The sequence below is a fragment of the Zalophus californianus genome, chromosome 10 (genome assembly GCF_009762305.2).
Source record: "Zalophus californianus isolate mZalCal1 chromosome 10, mZalCal1.pri.v2, whole genome shotgun sequence".
In the NCBI taxonomy this organism is placed as follows: Eukaryota; Metazoa; Chordata; class Mammalia; order Carnivora; family Otariidae; genus Zalophus; species Zalophus californianus.
The window spans coordinates 4830764-4849664 of record NC_045604.1 but is presented as its reverse complement, the minus strand read 5'-3'; the positions used below and the strand labels follow the sequence as shown (position 1 = coordinate 4849664).

The 18901-nt window shown below is 51.8% G+C and overlaps 1 protein-coding gene and 1 long non-coding RNA gene across 8 annotated transcripts in view; one reads left to right on the top strand and one right to left on the bottom strand.

The window, feature by feature from the left end:
* Positions 1-18420, bottom strand: part of LOC113933076 (sodium/potassium-transporting ATPase subunit alpha-4) — a 30076-nt gene extending 11656 nt beyond the window's left edge. For 2 of the 7 annotated variants that reach the window (XM_027612787.1, XM_027612788.2), the window contains exons 1-13: positions 17953-18420; positions 17725-17784; positions 16038-16241; positions 15412-15525; positions 13430-13564; positions 13049-13166; positions 9602-9870; positions 7959-8175; positions 7675-7784; positions 7370-7504; positions 6933-7010; positions 3782-3971; positions 3472-3644 (exon numbers count right to left, since the gene is read on the bottom strand). In XM_027612787.1, the coding sequence (XP_027468588.1) occupies positions 3472-3644; positions 3782-3971; positions 6933-7010; positions 7370-7504; positions 7675-7784; positions 7959-8175; positions 9602-9870; positions 13049-13166; positions 13430-13564; positions 15412-15525; positions 16038-16241; positions 17725-17784; positions 17953-18105 (1956 nt within the window). In that variant the 5' untranslated portion in view covers positions 18106-18420. The remainder of the gene's footprint in view (positions 1-3471; positions 3645-3781; positions 3972-6932; positions 7011-7369; positions 7505-7674; positions 7785-7958; positions 8176-9601; positions 9871-13048; positions 13167-13429; positions 13565-15411; positions 15526-16037; positions 16242-17724; positions 17785-17952) is intronic. The other 5 variants (XM_027612789.1, XM_027612790.2, XM_027612792.1 and 2 more) reach the window with 4 other exon arrangements.
* LOC113933077 lies at positions 303-2859 on the top strand. Its single transcript, XR_003523229.2, has 4 exons — positions 303-950; positions 1049-1695; positions 2105-2211; positions 2359-2859. It is a non-coding gene; the product is annotated as an uncharacterized LOC113933077 (long non-coding RNA).
* Positions 18421-18901: the final 481 nt, after the last annotated feature.

The window sequence follows — 18901 nt, the reverse complement described above, 5'->3', positions numbered from 1 at the left end:
CCAGGCTGTGCCAGCATTGTGCTCCTTCTGTGTGTCAGCACTCCTGCTGCTCTGGACCGGGAGGGCTTGCCTCTGTCTGCTGGCCCCAGTGCTCTGCAAGAATGGGCCGTGTCCCGGCTCCCTGTGAAGCTCTGCTCTTGCGCAAAGCCTAGCACATAGCCGGCGTTCGGCAAACAGCCATCAGATGCGGGAATGAAAGAATGACCGCTTCTTGAGAATCAGGGCCCCAGGCTCCCGAGTGCCCTCTGGGCGCACGGCTTTCCCTGGCTCCTCCGATGGAGGGAAAGGAAGCTGCGAGGCTGTGGCTGAACTGTCCTGGGAAGGTCCTGGAAAGGTCCGTCTGTTTGCTTTCAGAGCATGGAAACAAGCCTGTAGGGAGTGTTTCCCGGAGCCTGCCTCGTTGTGCGCTGGCCTGAGAGCAGCGGGACTCCAAGCCCGGCTTCCTGGAGGGAGGTGGTAACGCAGAAGTCCGTGTGGCCACCACCAGAGACGCAGCGCGGGCCGCTGTACCCGCAGCACGGACGGCGAGTGTCCCCATCTCACCAACGCAGCCTGTGGGGTACCCGGGGAGGGTCTGGGAGGGAACCGCATGCGAGCTTACAAAGTTCCCGGTGTGACGCAGACCGAGCCCTCCGTGCTGCCCTTCAGGCTCCCCGCACCCGGACAGCCCCACAGGGGCTCATCCGTGGTGACCAGGGCGGTGGGGGGCTGGAGGGCAGGTGCGCCGTCATCCTGATACCCCCACCCCCCCAGTCCAAGCACCTGCCCGGTCTGACTGCTCAGAGGCGCTGTTCCGTAGTAGTTTCCGGCAGTCCCACCTCCAGGCCAGGCTGGAGAAAGAAAAACACAATCTCCCCCGCCCCCCCCAAGTCCCCAGGACGCGATTTCACAGCGCACCGAGGTGCACGCGCACAACAGACGCGCAGTCCTGCAGAGTGGCTCCCTTTGAGGTAAAGGACATCTCCTGGTTTCTGGGATTCGTCAGGGACTGAAGGAATCTCATTTCCAACTTGTGGGTGCTGAGCGTACCTCTGCTGTTCCCACGTAGTCTTGCGAGCTGCCCCCTTGTTCCCTCGTCCCTTCTCTTCCCGTGTGGGGCCCATCTGAGAGACGGAGTCCGGTGTTGGTGACACCGGTGTCGGCCTCACGGCCAGACTGCGGTTCTTGGAGGAGGCCAGGTTCACGGTGAGGCCCAAACACCTTCACGGCCCCTACAGCCTCAGTGAGTGGCAAATATAATGGAGACTTGGTTCTACCTGGGAAGTACCAGCCCTGCGATCATCTCCTTGTAAGAACTTTGCTGCCCTGTGACCCCAGGGCTCTCCGATCAGCTCTGCATCAAGGCCACTTTGGTATTGGCCCTGGAAGGGTGTACCCTACGCGACAACCCACCCGCCTATGTCTATCACATTTGTCTTCTTCGGAGGATGGCATCATGCGTGTGTTTTACACTCCCCTATAGGGAAAGGGGGCTGATTCAGAATTTCTCACCGAGTCTGCCAAAGTTCTGCCAGCTTCGGGTCCAGAAGAAGTGAGAAAATGATAATGCGAACCGTAAGCCCATGCCCAGAACGCGGACTGGCCCAGAAAGCCCCCGGGCCTCCTGCTTCAGCAGCCAGCCTCGGACTCGCCTGCCTCGGGCAGTCACGACACCCAGGCTAACTCAGCCCTTCGGCCCTGTTCGGGCCTCCAATTGTAAGTCTCTTCTTCTTGCTATAAGGGACCCACAAATCCCCAGATGAGATACATTTCACATCCCCAGTATAATTCCCCGTTCCAACAGCCGCCTCAATGCTCAGGAAAGTCAAATGGGCCCTTCTCCAGCTAGCTCCTATGATGTGGTGTGGGGGCTTCGAGAGCTGGGGGAGGTCGAGACATTGGCTATCCTACGCAGATGCAGACGTGCTGCTTCTGCAGAGAACCGACCGCCCAAACAGCGTGTGGTGATTAAGGAACTCACTCAGAATAGTTCCTCCATCCGTTCCTTGGTTCTCACTCCAGCCACAATCATTGAACTTGGCACGGCCCAGCTGCCCCCAAACTGCCGACAGTCAAAGGTCTAAGATAAAGCCAGCTCCAACAGATAGCATCTCGTTCTCCCTAGATACCTCCAGCGCCCCCCACCCTCCAACCTGTTCTCCCCCAGGCCTGGGATCCAGAATATCGGGCATGAGCCGGAAAGGTGTCAGTCTTTGACCTGTGAGGATGTAGGTGAGTCTTAGAATCTGACCTGGAAGCGGGGTACAGAATGTCTCAGAACTAGAGGAATCCCATGCAGTCCGAGCCCCCCGGCCAAGGAGGAGTTCCCACCTCTGGGAGTGTGTTCTGCAACTGTGTTTCACTCTTTTTGGTTTTTAGCTTTGACTCCTGGACGAGTGCCTGCTGGTGTAGCTGTTCGCCCCGAGTCAGGGGCAACCAGGATTCAGCTGTCCGTGGCTCAGCCTCTCTGTCATCCACTCCAGCCCCCGGCCCCTTCCCAGGAGCACCTTTCCCTGACATCTTCTAGCCCTTTGCTACTCCTGTTGTGGTGTGCAGACCAGCGGCAACGGCATCATCTGGGAGCTTGTTACAAATGCAGAAATGGCATCACCTGGGAGCTTGTTACAAATGCAGAATCTCAGGGTCTTAGACCTGCAGAATCAAGATTTTGCATTCCGACAAAACCCCTCGATGAGTCACATGCACAACCCTAGGACACGGGTTCTCAAACTTACCTGCCTAGTGAAATCTCTAAGAAAGTTATAAGAAAGGGGGCACCTGGTGGCTCAGTTGGTTAAGCGTCTGCCTTCGGCTCAGGTCATGATCTCCGGGTCCTGGGATGGAGCCCTGCATTGGGCTCCCTGCTCAGTGGGGAGTCTGCTTCTGCCTCTCCCTCTGCCCCTCCCCCCTGCTTGTGTGCTCTCTCTCTCTCTCAAATGAAAAATCAATAAATAAAAATCTTAAAAAAAGAAAGTTTGAAGAGTTACAGATGTCTGCACCCTGCCCTGAGAGTTTCCAATTTAATGGGAATTAACCTAATCTGATGCTTTAACCTAAGCATCAGATTTTGTTTTAAGTTTATTTATTTATTTAAGTAATCTCTATACCCAGTGTGGGGCTTGAACTCACAACCCTGAGATCAAGGGTCGCATGCTTTACCGACTGAGCCTACTGGGGAGCGGGGGGGGGGGGTGGGGGGGGGTGGGGGGGGTGGGGGGGTGGGGCGGCCCTAGGCATCAGACTTTTAAAGGTCCCCTGGTGATTCTAATGTTCAACGCAAGACAGGATTCTAACTACAGAAGAAACTTACTATTTCGTATTAGGTAGTCTCTTAAGACTAAAAATCGTAAGCTCAAGGAAACAGACATGAATTAAACCAAGATTATGAAGAACCTACTCCAGGCAAGGCTTTCTACTGTTGCTCCAAGTTGTGACAGGTTGGGGGGCTTCCGGGATATTTTTTTTACCTTAGTCAGGAGTTTAGGAGTTTACCTTAATCCCTGCACTACGACACTTGCCGACAGCGTCAGGCACTGCAGCTCGGGGAGGGTCAATCATGGATACAAGCCCCACAAAACAAAGGTTATCCATGGGAAAGTTGATTTCATCTGTATTAAACTTGAATCCTTTGGAGAAAGTGCTAGGCAGATTCAAGAAGCAGAACCCTGGGGAGAGACGGAGGGACCGGTAGTCATTCAGCGGCTTACGTCCCTGTCTCGCTCACCCCAGCATCTTTGAAATTTCACCCCACAAATAACCATTCGGGTGTCATTCTTTCTGGGTTTCTTCCGAAGCCCCTCACCTAGCACGCGTTCCCCCAGGCCTCCCAGTTCCATGTAGGCTTTCTGGAAGTCTTTCCTCATCTCATCGTCCATGGGGTACTCCACCCCCTTCAGAAGGTAAGAAGAGCAAAACTCTAAGATCCTCTCCGGGGCCCCCTTCATCATCAGTACGTGGGTCTGGCTGCTGTCATCCTGCAGGTGGATGGACATCTGGGGAGGAGAGAGGAAGAATCCTTGCGGCAGGAGGAGGGAGAAAGGGTTGGGGCAGAAAAACAGGGGAAAGGTTTTCGTTTTTTTTTTTTTTAAAGATTTTATGTATTTATTTTGACAGAGAGAGACACAGCGAGTGCAGGAACACAAGCAGGGGGAGTGGGAGAGGGAGAAGCAGGCTCCCCGCGGAGCAGGGAGCCCGACGTGGGGCTCGATCCCAGGACCCTGGGACCATGACCTGAGCCGAAGGCAGACGCTAACGACTGAGCCACCCAGGCGCTCCCATGGGGAAAGGTTTTTGAGGGTAAAAAACAGACAACCCATTTCATACCCCCCCCATTTCCTTTGTCCCCTAACCCCAGTGCAGCCCCCTCCCTCCAGGGAAATCTGACTCGGGGTCAAGCCCACCCCTCCTCCTGTCCAGGGATCCCAGCCCGGTGCTGTTTGCACAGGAATCCCTGCTATCTCTGCAGGAGCTGAGAGCAGGGCTCTCACTTTCTCTGCTTCCTCTCTGCCTGGAAAGCAGAAGTGTGGGCCGGGCGGGGGCAGCGGGGTGGACAGGAAAAGAAGGTAGGGGCCACAGGCCTGTGTCCTCCCAGCAGGAAGGCTTTGTGACCTCAGGTCAATCCACTGAACCTCTCAAAACCTTAGTTCCTTTGATACGCTGCAAAAGATTCTGTGTTTCCACTTCGCTGGGTTTTTATGGGACACAGTACAGTCAAAAATCCTCATATATCTTTCGACTCCCCCGAAACCTAACTACTAATACAGTTTGCTGGCGACCCAAAACCTTACCAATATTATCATCAACAGTCAATTAACACATACTCTGTATGTTCTGTGTATCATATGCCGTGTTCTTACAGTAAAGTGAGCTCGAGAAAAGAAAATGTTAAGAAAAATCACAAGGAAGAGAACATCCACTGACTGTACTGTGTTTATCGAAAAACATCGGTGTTTAGCTGGACCTACAAGGTTCACACCGTGCCGTTTGAGGGTCAGATTAGTTGTTAAAAAGTACTTTGAAAACTACGAAGCACAATCCAGATTACGTCATCGTAATCCCTTTGCCACTCTCCCAACAGTCTGAGAAGTGCCAGGGGCTAGTGGTGGGGTTGGGGTTGGGGTCGGGGTCAGGGTCGGCCTGGTGGGCTGGGGACGGGGAAGGCCAGATTCACAGTGAATCTCAGGAGACCAGAGGCCAGGAGGAGAGAGGAATGAGATGCATTTTGGTTTTGCATTTTCCCTGATCCCTGATCTGTGAGCAGGAACTATGACAGGGCTCCTCTTCGAGCCAGGAACTTCCCGTTATGAAGCCTGTTTGGTCACCAAACCAGCAACTCGAAAGGAGCAGGTGCAGAGGGGGCCAGACCACACTGCCCAGAGGGTAACCAAGGTGGGAAGCCTGTGTGTAAAGTGCTGTTAAAACCGTCCCATGAGAAACATTCAAATATTTCCTATAACTCTCAGTTATATTCAAAATATGCCTAAGCAGTTAAGAGGAAAAATCTTAACTTGTTGAAGCAGAAGGCTGTAAGAGGTTTAAAAAGCTTGATTTCCTGAGTACTTAATACGTATTTGTTCCCTATTTACTGGAGATTATCGGAGGTGGCAGCAAGACCTACTTATAAGTCAGCAACTTGGTCACAAAAAAAATCACACCTTGATAGAAAATTACAGATAAAAAGGTGGGAGGGGGCGCCTGGATGGCTCAGTCGTTAAGCGTCTGCCTTGGGCTCCGGTCATGATCCTGGGATCGAGCCCCCCGTCGGGCTCCCTGCTCTGCGGGAAGCCTGCCTCTCCCTCTGCCTCTCCCTGCCGCTCCCCCGGCTGTGCTTTCTCCCTCTCCTTGTCAAATGAATAAATAAAATCTTTTTTTAAAAAAGTGGGAGAAATCTGGGAACATCAGGACAGAGACCCTCCCTTTCATTTCAGTCTGAGAGCAAGGCAGAGATGAAGGCTGCAGGTGGCAGAGCGCTGGGTCAGCCCCGCCGAGCGCCCGGCTGGCCCGTCTCACCTGGTGGAGGCGCCACGGAGGAGGATCGTGCCCTTTGCTTGTGAAACTCAGAAAACACACTAACCTAGCTGTTCTGGGGAAAGTTGCTATTTTGTTGGCCGTCCCAACAAGTGTCATGGATATGTTTTGCTTTTATTTTAAATCACATGAAGGAAGAAGTATCTACTTCTTTGCAGGCACAGGCTTTAATCCGGTCCTGCCAAGCACAGAATTCTTGTCTGGGTTGTGAGGCCACTGAACGTCAGAAAAAAAAAAAAGTAGAAATAAGTTTGCAGTGTGGGCTTAGGAGACCTATCTTATTACATGGACCGAAAGTCAGCTGAGACAAAAAAACTCGGGATCTATTTCTTTAACTCTTACTTGTTCAGTATTCAATATAAAAAGATAGGCAATTGGGCTTTAAAAACTCAAAACTCCATAGAGCTTTTGTTATTTTATTATTGTTTTTTTAGTTATGATTTTTTTTCCCTTGTGAGGAAAATTTGGGGGATCTACTACTCTTAGCAACTTCCAAATGCAACACTTGATGAGTTCGCCTGTGCACAGGCCTTGCTAACCTTCTGTGTTTTGTTCTGATGTTAGTACCAGAGCTGCTAAAGCAAGCACTCTTCTGTGGTTTCTAAGACAGGAAAACAAAACTGACTTTTTGGGAGGCTCATTTCTTCTCTGTCACCCACACCTGAACGTCTGACCTTCATGGTAGCCCATGAACTTGGAGAATTCCCCTCCCCTGAGCAAACCGTGACTGTCGCGTGCAGGACCTCACGTGGGAGGGTCCCACTGGCTTTGCTGGCTGTCCCCTGCACCTCGGGGTTAGTGCCCCACCACTGCCCCTCAGCCCGAGTATCTCTTTCCCTTGTCACGCCTCCCTGGGTAGCGGGCAAAATACCCCTGAGAGACTAAAACCTTCACAAATGTGCTGGAGCGCCCGCCCTGCCACCTACCTGATGGCAGGTACTGGAATCCAGGCGCGGAAAGCAAGCAGGAGCTTCCCGGGAGTGCCTTGCAAACCCAGCCTTATCCTGCAGGGGCAAACCTTGCAGGAGCCACAGAGATGCCTCCCAGGGCTGCACCAGGCTCTACCGTGAGTGTCACCAAGCAGCCTGTCCTACCCGCAGGACACTTCCCACTTGCTCTCTCCACAAGTGACGGAGCCTCACTCTCTGCCTGGGGTCGAACGCCTCTTCCTTTACCACCTGCTCCTCCCTTTCCCTGCTGGTCACTTTCCCCTGAGGTGAGCCTTCCTCTTAATGGGGATGCTGGGTATCCACCGTCTCCATTCTGTTGTTCAGAGGGGAGGCTGAAGGCGAAGGCGGAGCTCCCATTTCCCCAAATGACGAGCCCACCCCTGACCACGATTCTACCCTTGTGGGTTCTGTACCTGGTACTTGTTGGTGGAATTAAAGGGGATCTCTGCCACCTTGGGGTTTTTCTCTCTCATCTCCTTCACAGAGCTGTATGTCTGCTCGATGAACTTGAGGAGGGCTGACTCGGAAGCATCCCCTGTTGTTGCCCGCTGCCAGGACGGGGTTTGTAGGTTTGTAGGGTGAGCCCGAGGGGTAGGGCACAGGGCGAGGGGTGCAATGGGGAGGACCCTAAGCACCAGGACAGAGATTCCTGGGGAGGGGGCGGGGCATGCCCTCGGCACCGAGGCATTGTCTTCCCCCACCACCGCAGGCCTGATACCTTAGCAATGGGAAGGGTCTCCTGGTGAGCCTTAAAGTCAGCTCGGTTGCAGAGGCCTGCGATTCGGGCCAGGATGAACCAGGTCGCAGAGCCCTTGGCAAATGTTTTCCCTAGGGAGAAGGAGAGGCTGTGAGCAGGATAGGGGGTGGGGAGTTTAAAGCAGGGACTTACTCGCATCCCGCTCTGTCCCCCAGCACTTGACGGAGACAACCCTCATCTGCACTCAGGGCCCAGCTGTCTCCCGTGTCCGCGCCCCGCCCCCGGCCCCTCCACGCGTGGCTCACCCATGCCACTCGAGTCACCAGTCTGCTCTTCGCTGGTGTCAGCCTTGTATATGGTCTTGTCGAACCATATGTGGGCGACGGTCATGCGGTTCTGGGTGAGGGTGCCCGTCTTGTCGGAGCAGATGGTGGAGGTGGAGCCCAGCGTCTCCACCGCCTCCAGATTCTTCACCAGGCAGTTCTTCTGTGCCATGCGCTTGGCGGTCAGGGTCAGACACACCTAAGGCCGTGAAGAGGGCCGAGAATTAATGGCGACGAAGTGCTCGGCTGCTCACACCACTTTGTGTTTTGGAAATCGGATCGTTTGTATTGCTATTGTAATTTTAGGAAATTCTTTCCCTTTTGTCTCCACCTAGTCTTTAGCAATTCCACCTCCGGCCACAGGAAGGAAATCAGGAGAGTGACGGTGTTCGTGCTTCGCGGCACAGCTCGGAAAAAAGCGTATCTTCCTTCCCCAGGGGAACACAGTGTGTGACCTTGTCCCCTGGAATACTCAGCTCCCCCAGGATCCTTTCGTCTTTTCTGTCCAGCAGCCCCTTTCCAGTCAAGTTCAGGGACCATGTCGATAGCTAATCTTTCATTGTGGGGTCAGGGGGCTGGTACCAATAGTTGGAAAAAAAGAAGAAAACGGGAGAATCATGAAGTTGACAAGGAATATTGCACCGTTGGAAAGGACTTCAGAAATTATTTAAACTGGGACATTTTTGTTGACAGTAATTATGTGGACCATACGTTCAGTGAAAGTCAGGCGTGGGGCAGGGTTGTTTTAAAAACTAGTCAGTTCTTAGGCTATGGTTATATTAATACAGAATTCTAATCGTGGGGTTATGATTTATTTACCTATTATCACTAGTCCTGAGGTTTTTGCGCTAACCAACCGCACCCTGAGTATTATTCTCATTTCTATTTTAAGAAGGATATTGATAATCTAGAGCATACCCCCAACAGGTGATCAGTAAGCCAAGAGGTCAGAAGACCGTGTCTTGTGAACAACAACTAGAGGAAAAGGGACGATTTCACCTCCCACCGGGGAGTTTGAGGAGACATGATGGCTCCCGTCAGTCAAAAGCGTAGTTTGTGGAAGAGAGAGAAATGACTTGTTTTGTGTTTCTTCAGATGGGAACACTGGAACCAAACAGGAAGTCATATTTCTGCTCAACACAATGAAATCCAGTTGGAGCAACCCAGTGGTGAAATGAGCGGAGACTAGAAATCTCAGGACTAGAAATAATCATCATCTCCCATGGATTGTGCACAAGATATTCAGCATTGGTGGAAAGGTTGGATTTCTATGGGCTTTGAAGTCCCTTCCAATAAGATTCTGTAACTCTGAATTAATCTTCCTATAGAAACTGATGATTAGTTAAATTGACGCCTGGAGATGTTCAGGGATTTGGCCAAGTTCACTGGCCGGTACAGCCCAGACTAACTAACTCACTGCTGGTGACAGAATCTAAGTGCTTCCTGCATTGCAACTCATGGAAAAGAAAGAGAAGGCACCAGAAAATATGGGTGGAAGAAGTCAAGGTCCTGTGGGAGCTAAGTGGTTGACACTTGAGAGATTCACTAGCAAAAGAGATACAAACGATTTTATCCCCTGGGGTGGTGTGTCTGCCCAGAGGCCACCCTCCACCTTGGCCACTCACGGTGACGGTGGCCAGCAGCCCCTCGGGCACATTGGCCACGATGATGCCGATGAGAAAAATGACAGACTCCAGCCAGCCGTAGCCCAAGATCAGTGAGAGCCCAAAGAAGGAGACACCAAAGAAGATGGCCACCGCTGTGATCAGATGGATGAAGTGCTCGATCTCTACAGCAATGGGGGTCTTGCCGACCACCAGGCCTGACGTCAGAGAGGCGATGCGGCCCATCACCGTGGAGTCTCCCGTGGCGATCACAATGCCCTGAGCTGTTCCTGCGGGGCAACAGGGAGGTCTGAGGTGGGGGCGCTGCTGGCTTTCGTTCCTACGAGGAGAACACGGTCAGTGGTCAAAAGCAAGGTGGACACTCAACACCGTCCGAGAGGCTCTTGTAGTCTATGCTCCTCGTATTTAGTTTATACAGGTAAGGTTCTCCTCGCCCAAAAAATCTCTGAGGAGATTTCACAGTTCTCCACTTTCACTGACTCATTGCCTTCCCCGTCAAGAAGGTATTCAGAACACTTAATCTAAATGTCTTCTATTGCCTGTATGTTTCTTATTTTGCCCTCAGCAGCTGAATAGTTTCTAGATCCCCAGGAGTTGGGGTCGCCCTTCTGCTAGAGTCCTCCCTCCCAACATCTGGTTATCCGCTACCCCAGTGGTTCTCCGTGGGTGGCCGTTTGCCCACCCAGGAGACATTGGGCAATGGCAGGAGGCATCTTGGTTGTCCCAACTGGGGTGGGAGGGGCTGCTCCTGGCGTCTGGTGGGTAGAGGGCAGGGGTGCAGCTACACATCCTGCAGATGGCCGGAGCGCCCCCCCCCGCCACCCGTCACCCCCTACAAGGAAGAATTATCCCGCTCTAATGCTGATAGTGTGGAGGCTGGGGAACCGAGCCCCTCCCTGCTCCTCCTGCTGGAGCCAGCCTGACCCCTGCCGGGGAGCGAAGCCATAGCAGCTCCCGGGCCTCTCTCTCGCCGGTGCCGCCCCCGGAGTCAGAAGGGGGACTTGGACGTCCTGTTTGGCTTTGCACGCACGGGATCCTGGCCACTCACCTACGTGGCTTGAAATGAGGGGCCTGACAAGGTTCTTGGCTCAAAACAATTTTCTGGCTTTATAAACACAGTGGCTGAAATTCCTTCCCTTCCAAGTCACGGTCGGAATCACCCAGAAAAGCCACGTATTCTAGAAATATCACTTATTTTAGGATCAGAAGGACTCCAGCTGGGAGTTCAGCTTTCCAGTGGGGCAGCTGTTTGCCCGGGGCCAGCTCCGTACCCGCTGACCCTCGGGCTGCCTCAGCTCTAAGAGGGCATGGAAGCATCCACGAAGCTGGGAGGAGTAAAGGTTATTCAAGGAGCCTAGGACGGGACTGGGCTCAGTGGAGGCACGCAAATGTTGGTTTCTTTTCTTCATCTAGATGGATTTAGGGCCTTGAGAAGGACTGATACAGAATCATGCATGGGACCGAGTAGGGGTGACTCTACTCCGACAACTCCCACAAACACCCTGCGCAGAGCGGCCGCTCCACGTCTGGGGTGGCCTTCCGCTGAGGGAGCCTGAGAGCGGGGTCCCGTCCAGATGGCCACAAGGGAGGGGTGCTCGTGGTGTTCGGGGGAAGAGTGGCTCCGGTACGAGGCCCTCTGCAGATGGGCTCCACAGTGGCCACCCGCCAGAGGGCTGCCTGCTGGAGGCGTTCATGGAGCCTTGTCGAAGACACTACAGTAACTGAGAGGTGCTGAGAGGCTTTGGGGTTTGGGGCGGGGGTAGAGTATGGCGCTACCTGTATATCTATTTTGCGCCAGGGTTTGGTCTAGTTCTTCCTTTTTACTCCTTCATGGGTTTCCCCATGCACAGAGAGGCAGGATCTGGTAATGAATCCCATGTGTCTGGAGACAGGATGGGTTGATGTCAGCCTGGGGGAAGGTCAAGCCCATGGGTAAGCCTCCCGTACCCCAGGCCAGACCGATGCCTCCGTACTCCTGCACATCACCAGGGAGACAGCTCAGGCCCCATGGAGATGTGTGAGAACCCAAAGACAGAGACGTCTGTACCTGCAGCCCCGTCGGGACCACGGCCATGAAAGTAGGGGGGTGGGGGTCTGGGATAAAGGTTAAAGGTATGCTCCTTGTTTGCAAAATGCACAGATATTCCTCAGTTTAAGAGTCAAGAGCTCCTTCAACCTAGCTCCACCCTCTTGGCCACATCTCATGTCCCTCTGGTCTCCGACTAAGGCCTCCTCCATCTGGGCCAGACCCTTGTTTCTCGGATGGGGTGCCACCATCCGCTTTCCTCCCCTTATCTGAAGCATATACTTTGCTGACCAAAAACCTACTTGGGAAGGACAAATGTGAGCAAAACTTTTTCCTAAAATGTAATAATACAAATCTAGTGTTTTTGAAGGAAGCTTGCTGACCTGCATCTTTCTGCCCAATCAAAATTAAAAAAAAAAAGTTTCAATATATATTTCATTTTCTGGTTGGATTCTTCTTCAGCTTTATTGTTAATCTCATTTTTTAAAATATTTTTCAAGTGGATAGCTTCATGACCAGAGAGGTCATTGGCAAGCTTTATCCCAGATAATGGTCTGTGGAAAGAGCACAGGCTTTGGGAGATGGACTCGCACTAGATCCTTGAGTCTCCTCTTTCCTAAGGCTTGTGCTCTTGGATACTGCATTCTATTTCTTTGAGCTCTTCATATGCAAAATAGGGCGAATGTCTGTTGTGTAGTGTTGTGAGAGTCAGACACATCTGTAACACTTGGCACATGCCAGGTGTTCAATTAAAAAAAATAGCTGTTTCTTAGATACCCAAACATTTATTCTTAAGCACGAGTAATGGCTTTCGTGTGTGTTCCTGAGAGTCTTGCACGCCTCCTTAAGGGGGAAGGTTGACATGAGACTGAGTCCGTTGCTACCACCTTGGCCAGAACTGCCTCCCAGTTCAAGGGTGTCTTACATTCTAGGAGAAAAGCCAAAGTGTGAGTGGTACCTCTGGTAACTCCAATTTCCAATGCCAATACCTCCCTGGAATAGTGAGAAGTTGCGGCTCCTCTCAGAGGAAGACTGACCTAGCAGGGCCGAGTAACTTCCTGCCCTCCTGTGCTGTTTTCAACTTCTAGAGCATAGTCCATTCACCAGCCAGAATAATATGGAGCTGACGATTGCAGGGCACTTCCAACATGGTAGGCTTTCTGCTAAGCATTGTATATGCATGATCTCATTGAATCCAAATGAAAATCTACTGGATAGCGACTCTTAGTATCATCAGGGTGCAAATGTGGAAATGGTGGCTTTGAACTTTCACCAAAGGTCATACAGCTCATAAGTGATGGAGGGCCTAGACTGTTCACCAGCTGTTACCTACCCAACTACCTTTCGAAGATAGAGAGTTCTTGAAATCTTTATTTGAAGCTCTGCTTTTGAAACTAGGCTATTTATGATGTGATACTCACCTTCCACACAGTTGGTGGAGAAGAAGCAGATGTTGTGGGTCTCCAGAGGGTTCTCGTGGGTGAACTCAGGGGAGCGGGTCTGGGGCTCTGACTCTCCCGTCAAGGATGAGTTGTCCACCTGGGATGGGCAGCAGGATGGGATGTAAAGTGAACATGGGAAGAAAAGTTCCTTTATGAAGATGACACATCTTTATCTGCCACCAACACCATCGTTACTGGTAGGCAGAGAGAAACAAATACACACCAGCACCTGTTGGCTCCAACCTCCAATTTGCACCTGTGACTTCTTGAGGTTCTGAATAATAAGATGATGCTTTCTTTCACTGAGTCCGGATCTCCACAGTGCTTGGCCCCCTCCCAGAGCTTCCTGCATCCTCTCACCTTACATCCTTGTGAGGAGATGAGCCGGAGGTCAGCCGGGATTCGGTCTCCGCCCTTCACTTCTACCAGGTCTCCTACCACCACATTCTCCACATTGATCTGAACCTTCTCTCCACCTCGAATCACCAGAGCTTGCTGTGGGAAGACAGTGCAGGGTGACTTCCAAAGCTTTCTGCTTCCACATACCCGCTCCTGGCCTATAAACTCCTGTTCCTGGTCTCCTTCTTTCTGACACCCTTCCTTAAGCTGTCACTCACCGCACCACCCTTGAAGGTCTCTTTGGCAGATTGTAAATTCTTACCATCCCTGTCCTTTGCAGCATGACTCTGATGACCCTCTCTCTAAGAGATGGGGGTCTGTCTCTCCGTCCTCACGCTTAGGCTTGGCTACATGGCTTGCTTCGGCTCATAAGATGTTACAAGCATAATGCAAGCAGAGGCTTAAAAAGTGGGGGCCTGCCCTGTCGCCACTGGGAACCCCTCTGCCACCGTATCGAGCAAGCCTGTGCTGGCCTCCTGGAGGAAGAGAGGTCATAAGGAGAAAGGGTCCAGTGGTCACAGCCATCTCAGCCATCCCCGCACATGGGGATGAGGTCATCTGCGCCGTTCAGCACCCCTCAGCCCAGCGCAGATCAGAACAGCCCTGGCATAGAAGTGTGGGAACTGCTATTTTTGTTGTTCTGAGCCATTAAGTTTGGGGTGGCTTGTTAGGCAGCCAAAGCTAATGAATGGTCTCCCGACTCTTACTTCATTTTACCAAAGCATCATCCCCTGCCTGAACTCTCACCCAAGGGAGGAATTAATTTATGTTGACACCAAAGGGAAGAGATCCTGGGCTATAACACTAGAACATGACGGTGCTGTCGGGAAATTCTGGAGCCTGTTTCTTTCCAAGTTTCCAGCTCTGTGCCTAGAAACCTCTTTCTGCTGTCATATTATTTCCAGATGCTTAAACATATTAGAAAATCATCTAAACTTTCAGAAAAGTGGCAAGCATAAAAATTGTACCAAGAATACTTGTAATGACCTTTACCCAGATTCACCTGTTGACACTGTACCCCATTTGCTTTGTCCTTTGGTCACTGTCTGCACACGTGTATGTATGTGAATGCTTCTTTGCCTGCACCCTCTGAGGGTAAGTCACATACGTGACGATCTTCTATCCTGCGTACTTCAGTGCACACATCCCAAGAACTAGTGTGTTAATACCCACAACGCGGTTGTCGATTTCACTAGATTTCACTTTGACACCGTACTGTCACCTACTGTTTGTATTCCCGCTTTGTCAGGACCCCGTATGTCCTTTACTACATTATTTTTTCCTTAGGCACAGGATTCAGTCTCAGTCAGGTATTGCATTTAGTTGTCATGCCCCTTTAGCCCCCTGTAATCTGGAACATTCTCACAGCTGTTGTTTGTCTTTTTTTTTTTTTTTTGAGAGAGAGAGAGAGAGAGAGAGAGAGAGCTTGCATGAGGTGGGGAGGGGGTTGCAGAGGGAGAGGGAGAAAGAGAATCCCAAGCAGACTCCACTCCCAGTGTGGAGCCCAAGGCAGGGCTCGATCTCATGATCCTGAGATCATGACCTGGGCCGAAATCTGGAGTTGGATGCTTAACTGACTGAGCCGCCCAGGTGCCCCTGTTCTTTGTCTTTAAAGCCATTGACATTTGAAGAATCCAGCTGCTCCAACCTCCTTTGTACCTCCCCCCCTTTTACTAGAATGTTCTCATTTGGGGCTTCAGATTATGCTGATCACATTCAGATTATGCTGATCACATTCAGATTATGCATTCCAGACCAGACTACTGCATAGGTGATGCTGTGTCTTTCTCAGGGTACTTCTAAGGCATGATAGAGTAAAATCTGAAGGACCCTCATTCTCATCACCACCCTCCCTCAGTTCACCCATTGTAGGGTATAATTTTCTGGGCACTCAAAAACTGTGTGTTTGGCCACATTCTACACTTCTCTCACACCAATCCTACCTGAGGCACCATGTTTCTGAAAGACTCCATGATCTTGGAGCTCTTGGCCTCCTGGTAGTAAGAGAAGCAGCCGGTGATGATGACCACGACAGCCAGTACGATGCCCAGGTACAGCTGGGGGCAGGGGAACAAAGGGCTCACCAGGAGTTCTTTTCTTTCCTCTTCACCTTCAGAAAATCAGCTTGCAAGGGTAACAGCTAAGGAAGAGTCCGAGGCAGGGTGCCTCACTCGGGGCCCTGAGTTTGGGTGAGGGCCAGCAGGATGCAGCAAACACCCAGGAAGGCTATTCGTGGGCTTGGGGGAGGCTGGGGAGAGCCAGGGTGTGAGCTCAAAGAGACGAAAATCCTGGCAAAGAGAAGGGGGCTGCAGAGTGCTTTGATGATCAGTCAGGAAGATAATCAAAGGAGAGCAAGTTTCTGGGTAAAACCATGGCTCGCAGGGAGCTGAATCAGTAGCTTGCTGGGTAAAAGGCTAGGGAAACCATGAGGGACCACGGCCTCCCTTGGAAAATCCTGGGAGTACTAGGGATTTGGGCCAGAGGCCTTTGGTAGTGCAAGGCTGCTGAGCAGAAGAGTGTCAGGGCTAAGCAGAGACTGGGTTGTGCACGAGCAGCTGAACAGACTCACGTTATCTTTGGTAGGCTCCTCCTTCTGATGGAACTGGATGCCATAGGCCACAAAGCAGAGGATGGCACCAACCCATAGTAGGATCGAGAAGCCACTGAACAGCTGTTTACAGAATTTGAACCATTTTGAAGTGGTGGGGGGTGGGGTAAGTGTATTGGGTCCATCTTGTCTCAAGATTTCCTGTGCCCTTCTGGGGCTAAGGCCCTGTGTGGAGAGGAAATAGGAAAGGACGGAGAGCCATGAGCAGAAAAGCAGCTACAGCCAAACTCAGAGGTGCCATTTATAGCCCCTGGATGGGTCTACAGACCAAGGAAGCTCTCTGAAGGTCACCCTGGTTCTTCCTAGAATTTGCATGCGGTACAGAAGAGATCTCCCTTGTTTAGCACATTTACATAGGAAGGATTTTTAGTTGGTGGACTGATTCACAAACCTTTTGAGCACCTATCTTGGGCTGGTACTGTGGTTGGACAGCAGAGTGAGTGCGAACCGTCCCTACCTTACGGAGCGCCAGCCCTAGTGGGAGGTAACGGTCGACTGTTCACGGTATAATGTGCAAGGCTAATGCAATGATGGGATACAATACCTTACGTCAATAACATAAGGACATTCACACTTTGACTCTTAGACATGGGGAAAAAAATGCCAACCAAACACATGCAGGTACAGATTCCCAGTGGAGCCTGGGCGTACCCTTGTGCGCCTTTCCTTCTGAGAGTAATAGCAGAACCCACCAGAGGATTAAGAAACAAACTCCTTCATCCCCACCGGACCCCCCGGCTTCCCCTGAAAAACGTACGACTTGAATGAAAGCAGGACAAGCCTCATTCGTGCCTCCCTGGTTACCAGACAAATCCCCTTCAGTGAAGAAATTCTAGAACTAAGAACTTACATTTTGAGGGCCTTTAAGTTTTTATTTGTGGTCCCCGTATTAAGTGGTAGCAGTACTAAGGGTAATAGTCAGAATATGTGGTTTTACTGTTAAACCAGTGGTTCTCAAAGTGTGGTCTGGGGGGCCCATGGGGTCCCGCAATCAGACGATTTTCACAATAGTGCTAAATCATGGTTCGCCTTTTTCCACTCTTGTTCTTGAGCGTATGGTCACATATCACAACAGATTTAATACTGAAAATGTATGGGAATCCAGCTGCCTTCTATCAAAAAACTAGACATTAAAAAAAAAAAAGCTAGACATTAAAAAGGTTTGCAGAAATGTCAAACTCCACTAAATTTTTGTTTGGGAAAACAGTTGTCATACAAATATTATTTATACTAATATATAATGGATTTACTCTTGTTTTTAAATGAATTAGGAAGTATTTTTTAATTTTCTCAATTTTAATGTTGAAGATGCTAGCAATGGATAGATGTAACTCACACAAACAAAAGCTCTTTAGGGTCTTGAGAATTTAAGAGAGCGGAGAGGGGCCCCGGGGACAACGGTTGGAGAAGTGCTGCCCTACCCCATTCTCCTTTCTCTCATCTGACCCCGAACTCTTGGGGCGTTACCATGCTGGGCTCTCCCCAGCGTGTGTGCTGGGGAACTTGGCTGGGAGGAGGGAAGGGTAACAGCATTGCCCTGGAAGTTAGGGCCCCAACTTCCAGTTCCACTGCTGCCCCCTGGGGATGGGGTGGGGGCTTCGCATCGGAAGGAGACCCTCTGCCTCCATCAGGGGCTTCCTTTGCTTACCATCGTCAGGTCCACAGAGTACTTGGCGCTCAGCTCTTCCAAGGTTAATTTGTGATCCTCCTGAGGGGACAGTGGAGTCACTGGGGGACGGGCGGTGACCTGGGTCATTTCCAGGGGAGGGGGAGAAGCCCCTGGGGCAGAGGGCCGGGCCTGGCCTGGGGGGTGCTGTCAGGGCAGGAGAGGCCGGGCTGCGGGGCTGAGGAGAGCAGCTCCTGGGGGGGTTCTCACCAGGACCACTTCCTTCTTCAGCTCCTCCAAATCAGTCTTCTTTTTTTTCCTCTTCATTTTTCTTCTCTTCCCTGTATTAGACTCCCTTTTAGGTCTTGGGCTTGGGTTCTGCTCGTGAGGGGTCACGGTCCCCCTCTTCCCCCAGCGCCCCATCGTCCTCCCTAGATATGGCTGGCCCAGCTCAGCTGGTGAGGGGGAAGCCAAGGGTGAGGAGGAGAAGTGGGGGGTGCAGGGAGAAGCGGGGGCACCGAGGACGGGGAAGGCCAGGGAAGTGAAGAGGAGAGGGCAGGGGGAACACCGTTCGGGGAGAGCAGAGGCCGGAGGTGAGCTCCAGGGAGGGGGAGGCCGAACAGGAAGCGGGCAGCAGGCGGCAGGCCAGGGCTGGGGACACGGTGGGGCAGCCCTGGGCCTTGGCGAGGAGGTGCAGATGCTGAAGGCGCCAAGCAGGGGGGTCAGGGGGAGGAGGCCCCTGGCCCAGGCCCTGTGGGCGCCATGGCAACCCCCAGGTCTGTGGTCACAAAGGCCTCGGGACAGTTCTGGCCCAGAGTCCAGAAGTCCCGCCTTCGGGCTGGAGGGCCACAGGAGCAGGGAGAACGTCAGCATGAGCGCCAGACTGGACCCAGGTCCCGGCTGGGTGCTGCTGGCTTCCGGGGCTCACCCGGACCCTTGGCAGCTGACAAAATAAATAAATAAATAAATAAATAAATAAATAAATAAATAAATAAATAAATAAAGCAGGCCCTGTGTGTGAGCATGCTCCTTACCGAGGCCCGCTTCTCCACCCTCCCTGACCTTGAGCTTTTAGTTTTAGGAGATTATAGCAGAATGCGTCAGATCTTGGGCATTTGAATCAGTCCTGGGTTTGAATCCTGACTCCTCGGCTCACCAGCTGTGTGGCTTCGGGCAAGTTACCTAACCTCTCTGTGTCTCTCTTTCCTCGTCTGTAAGG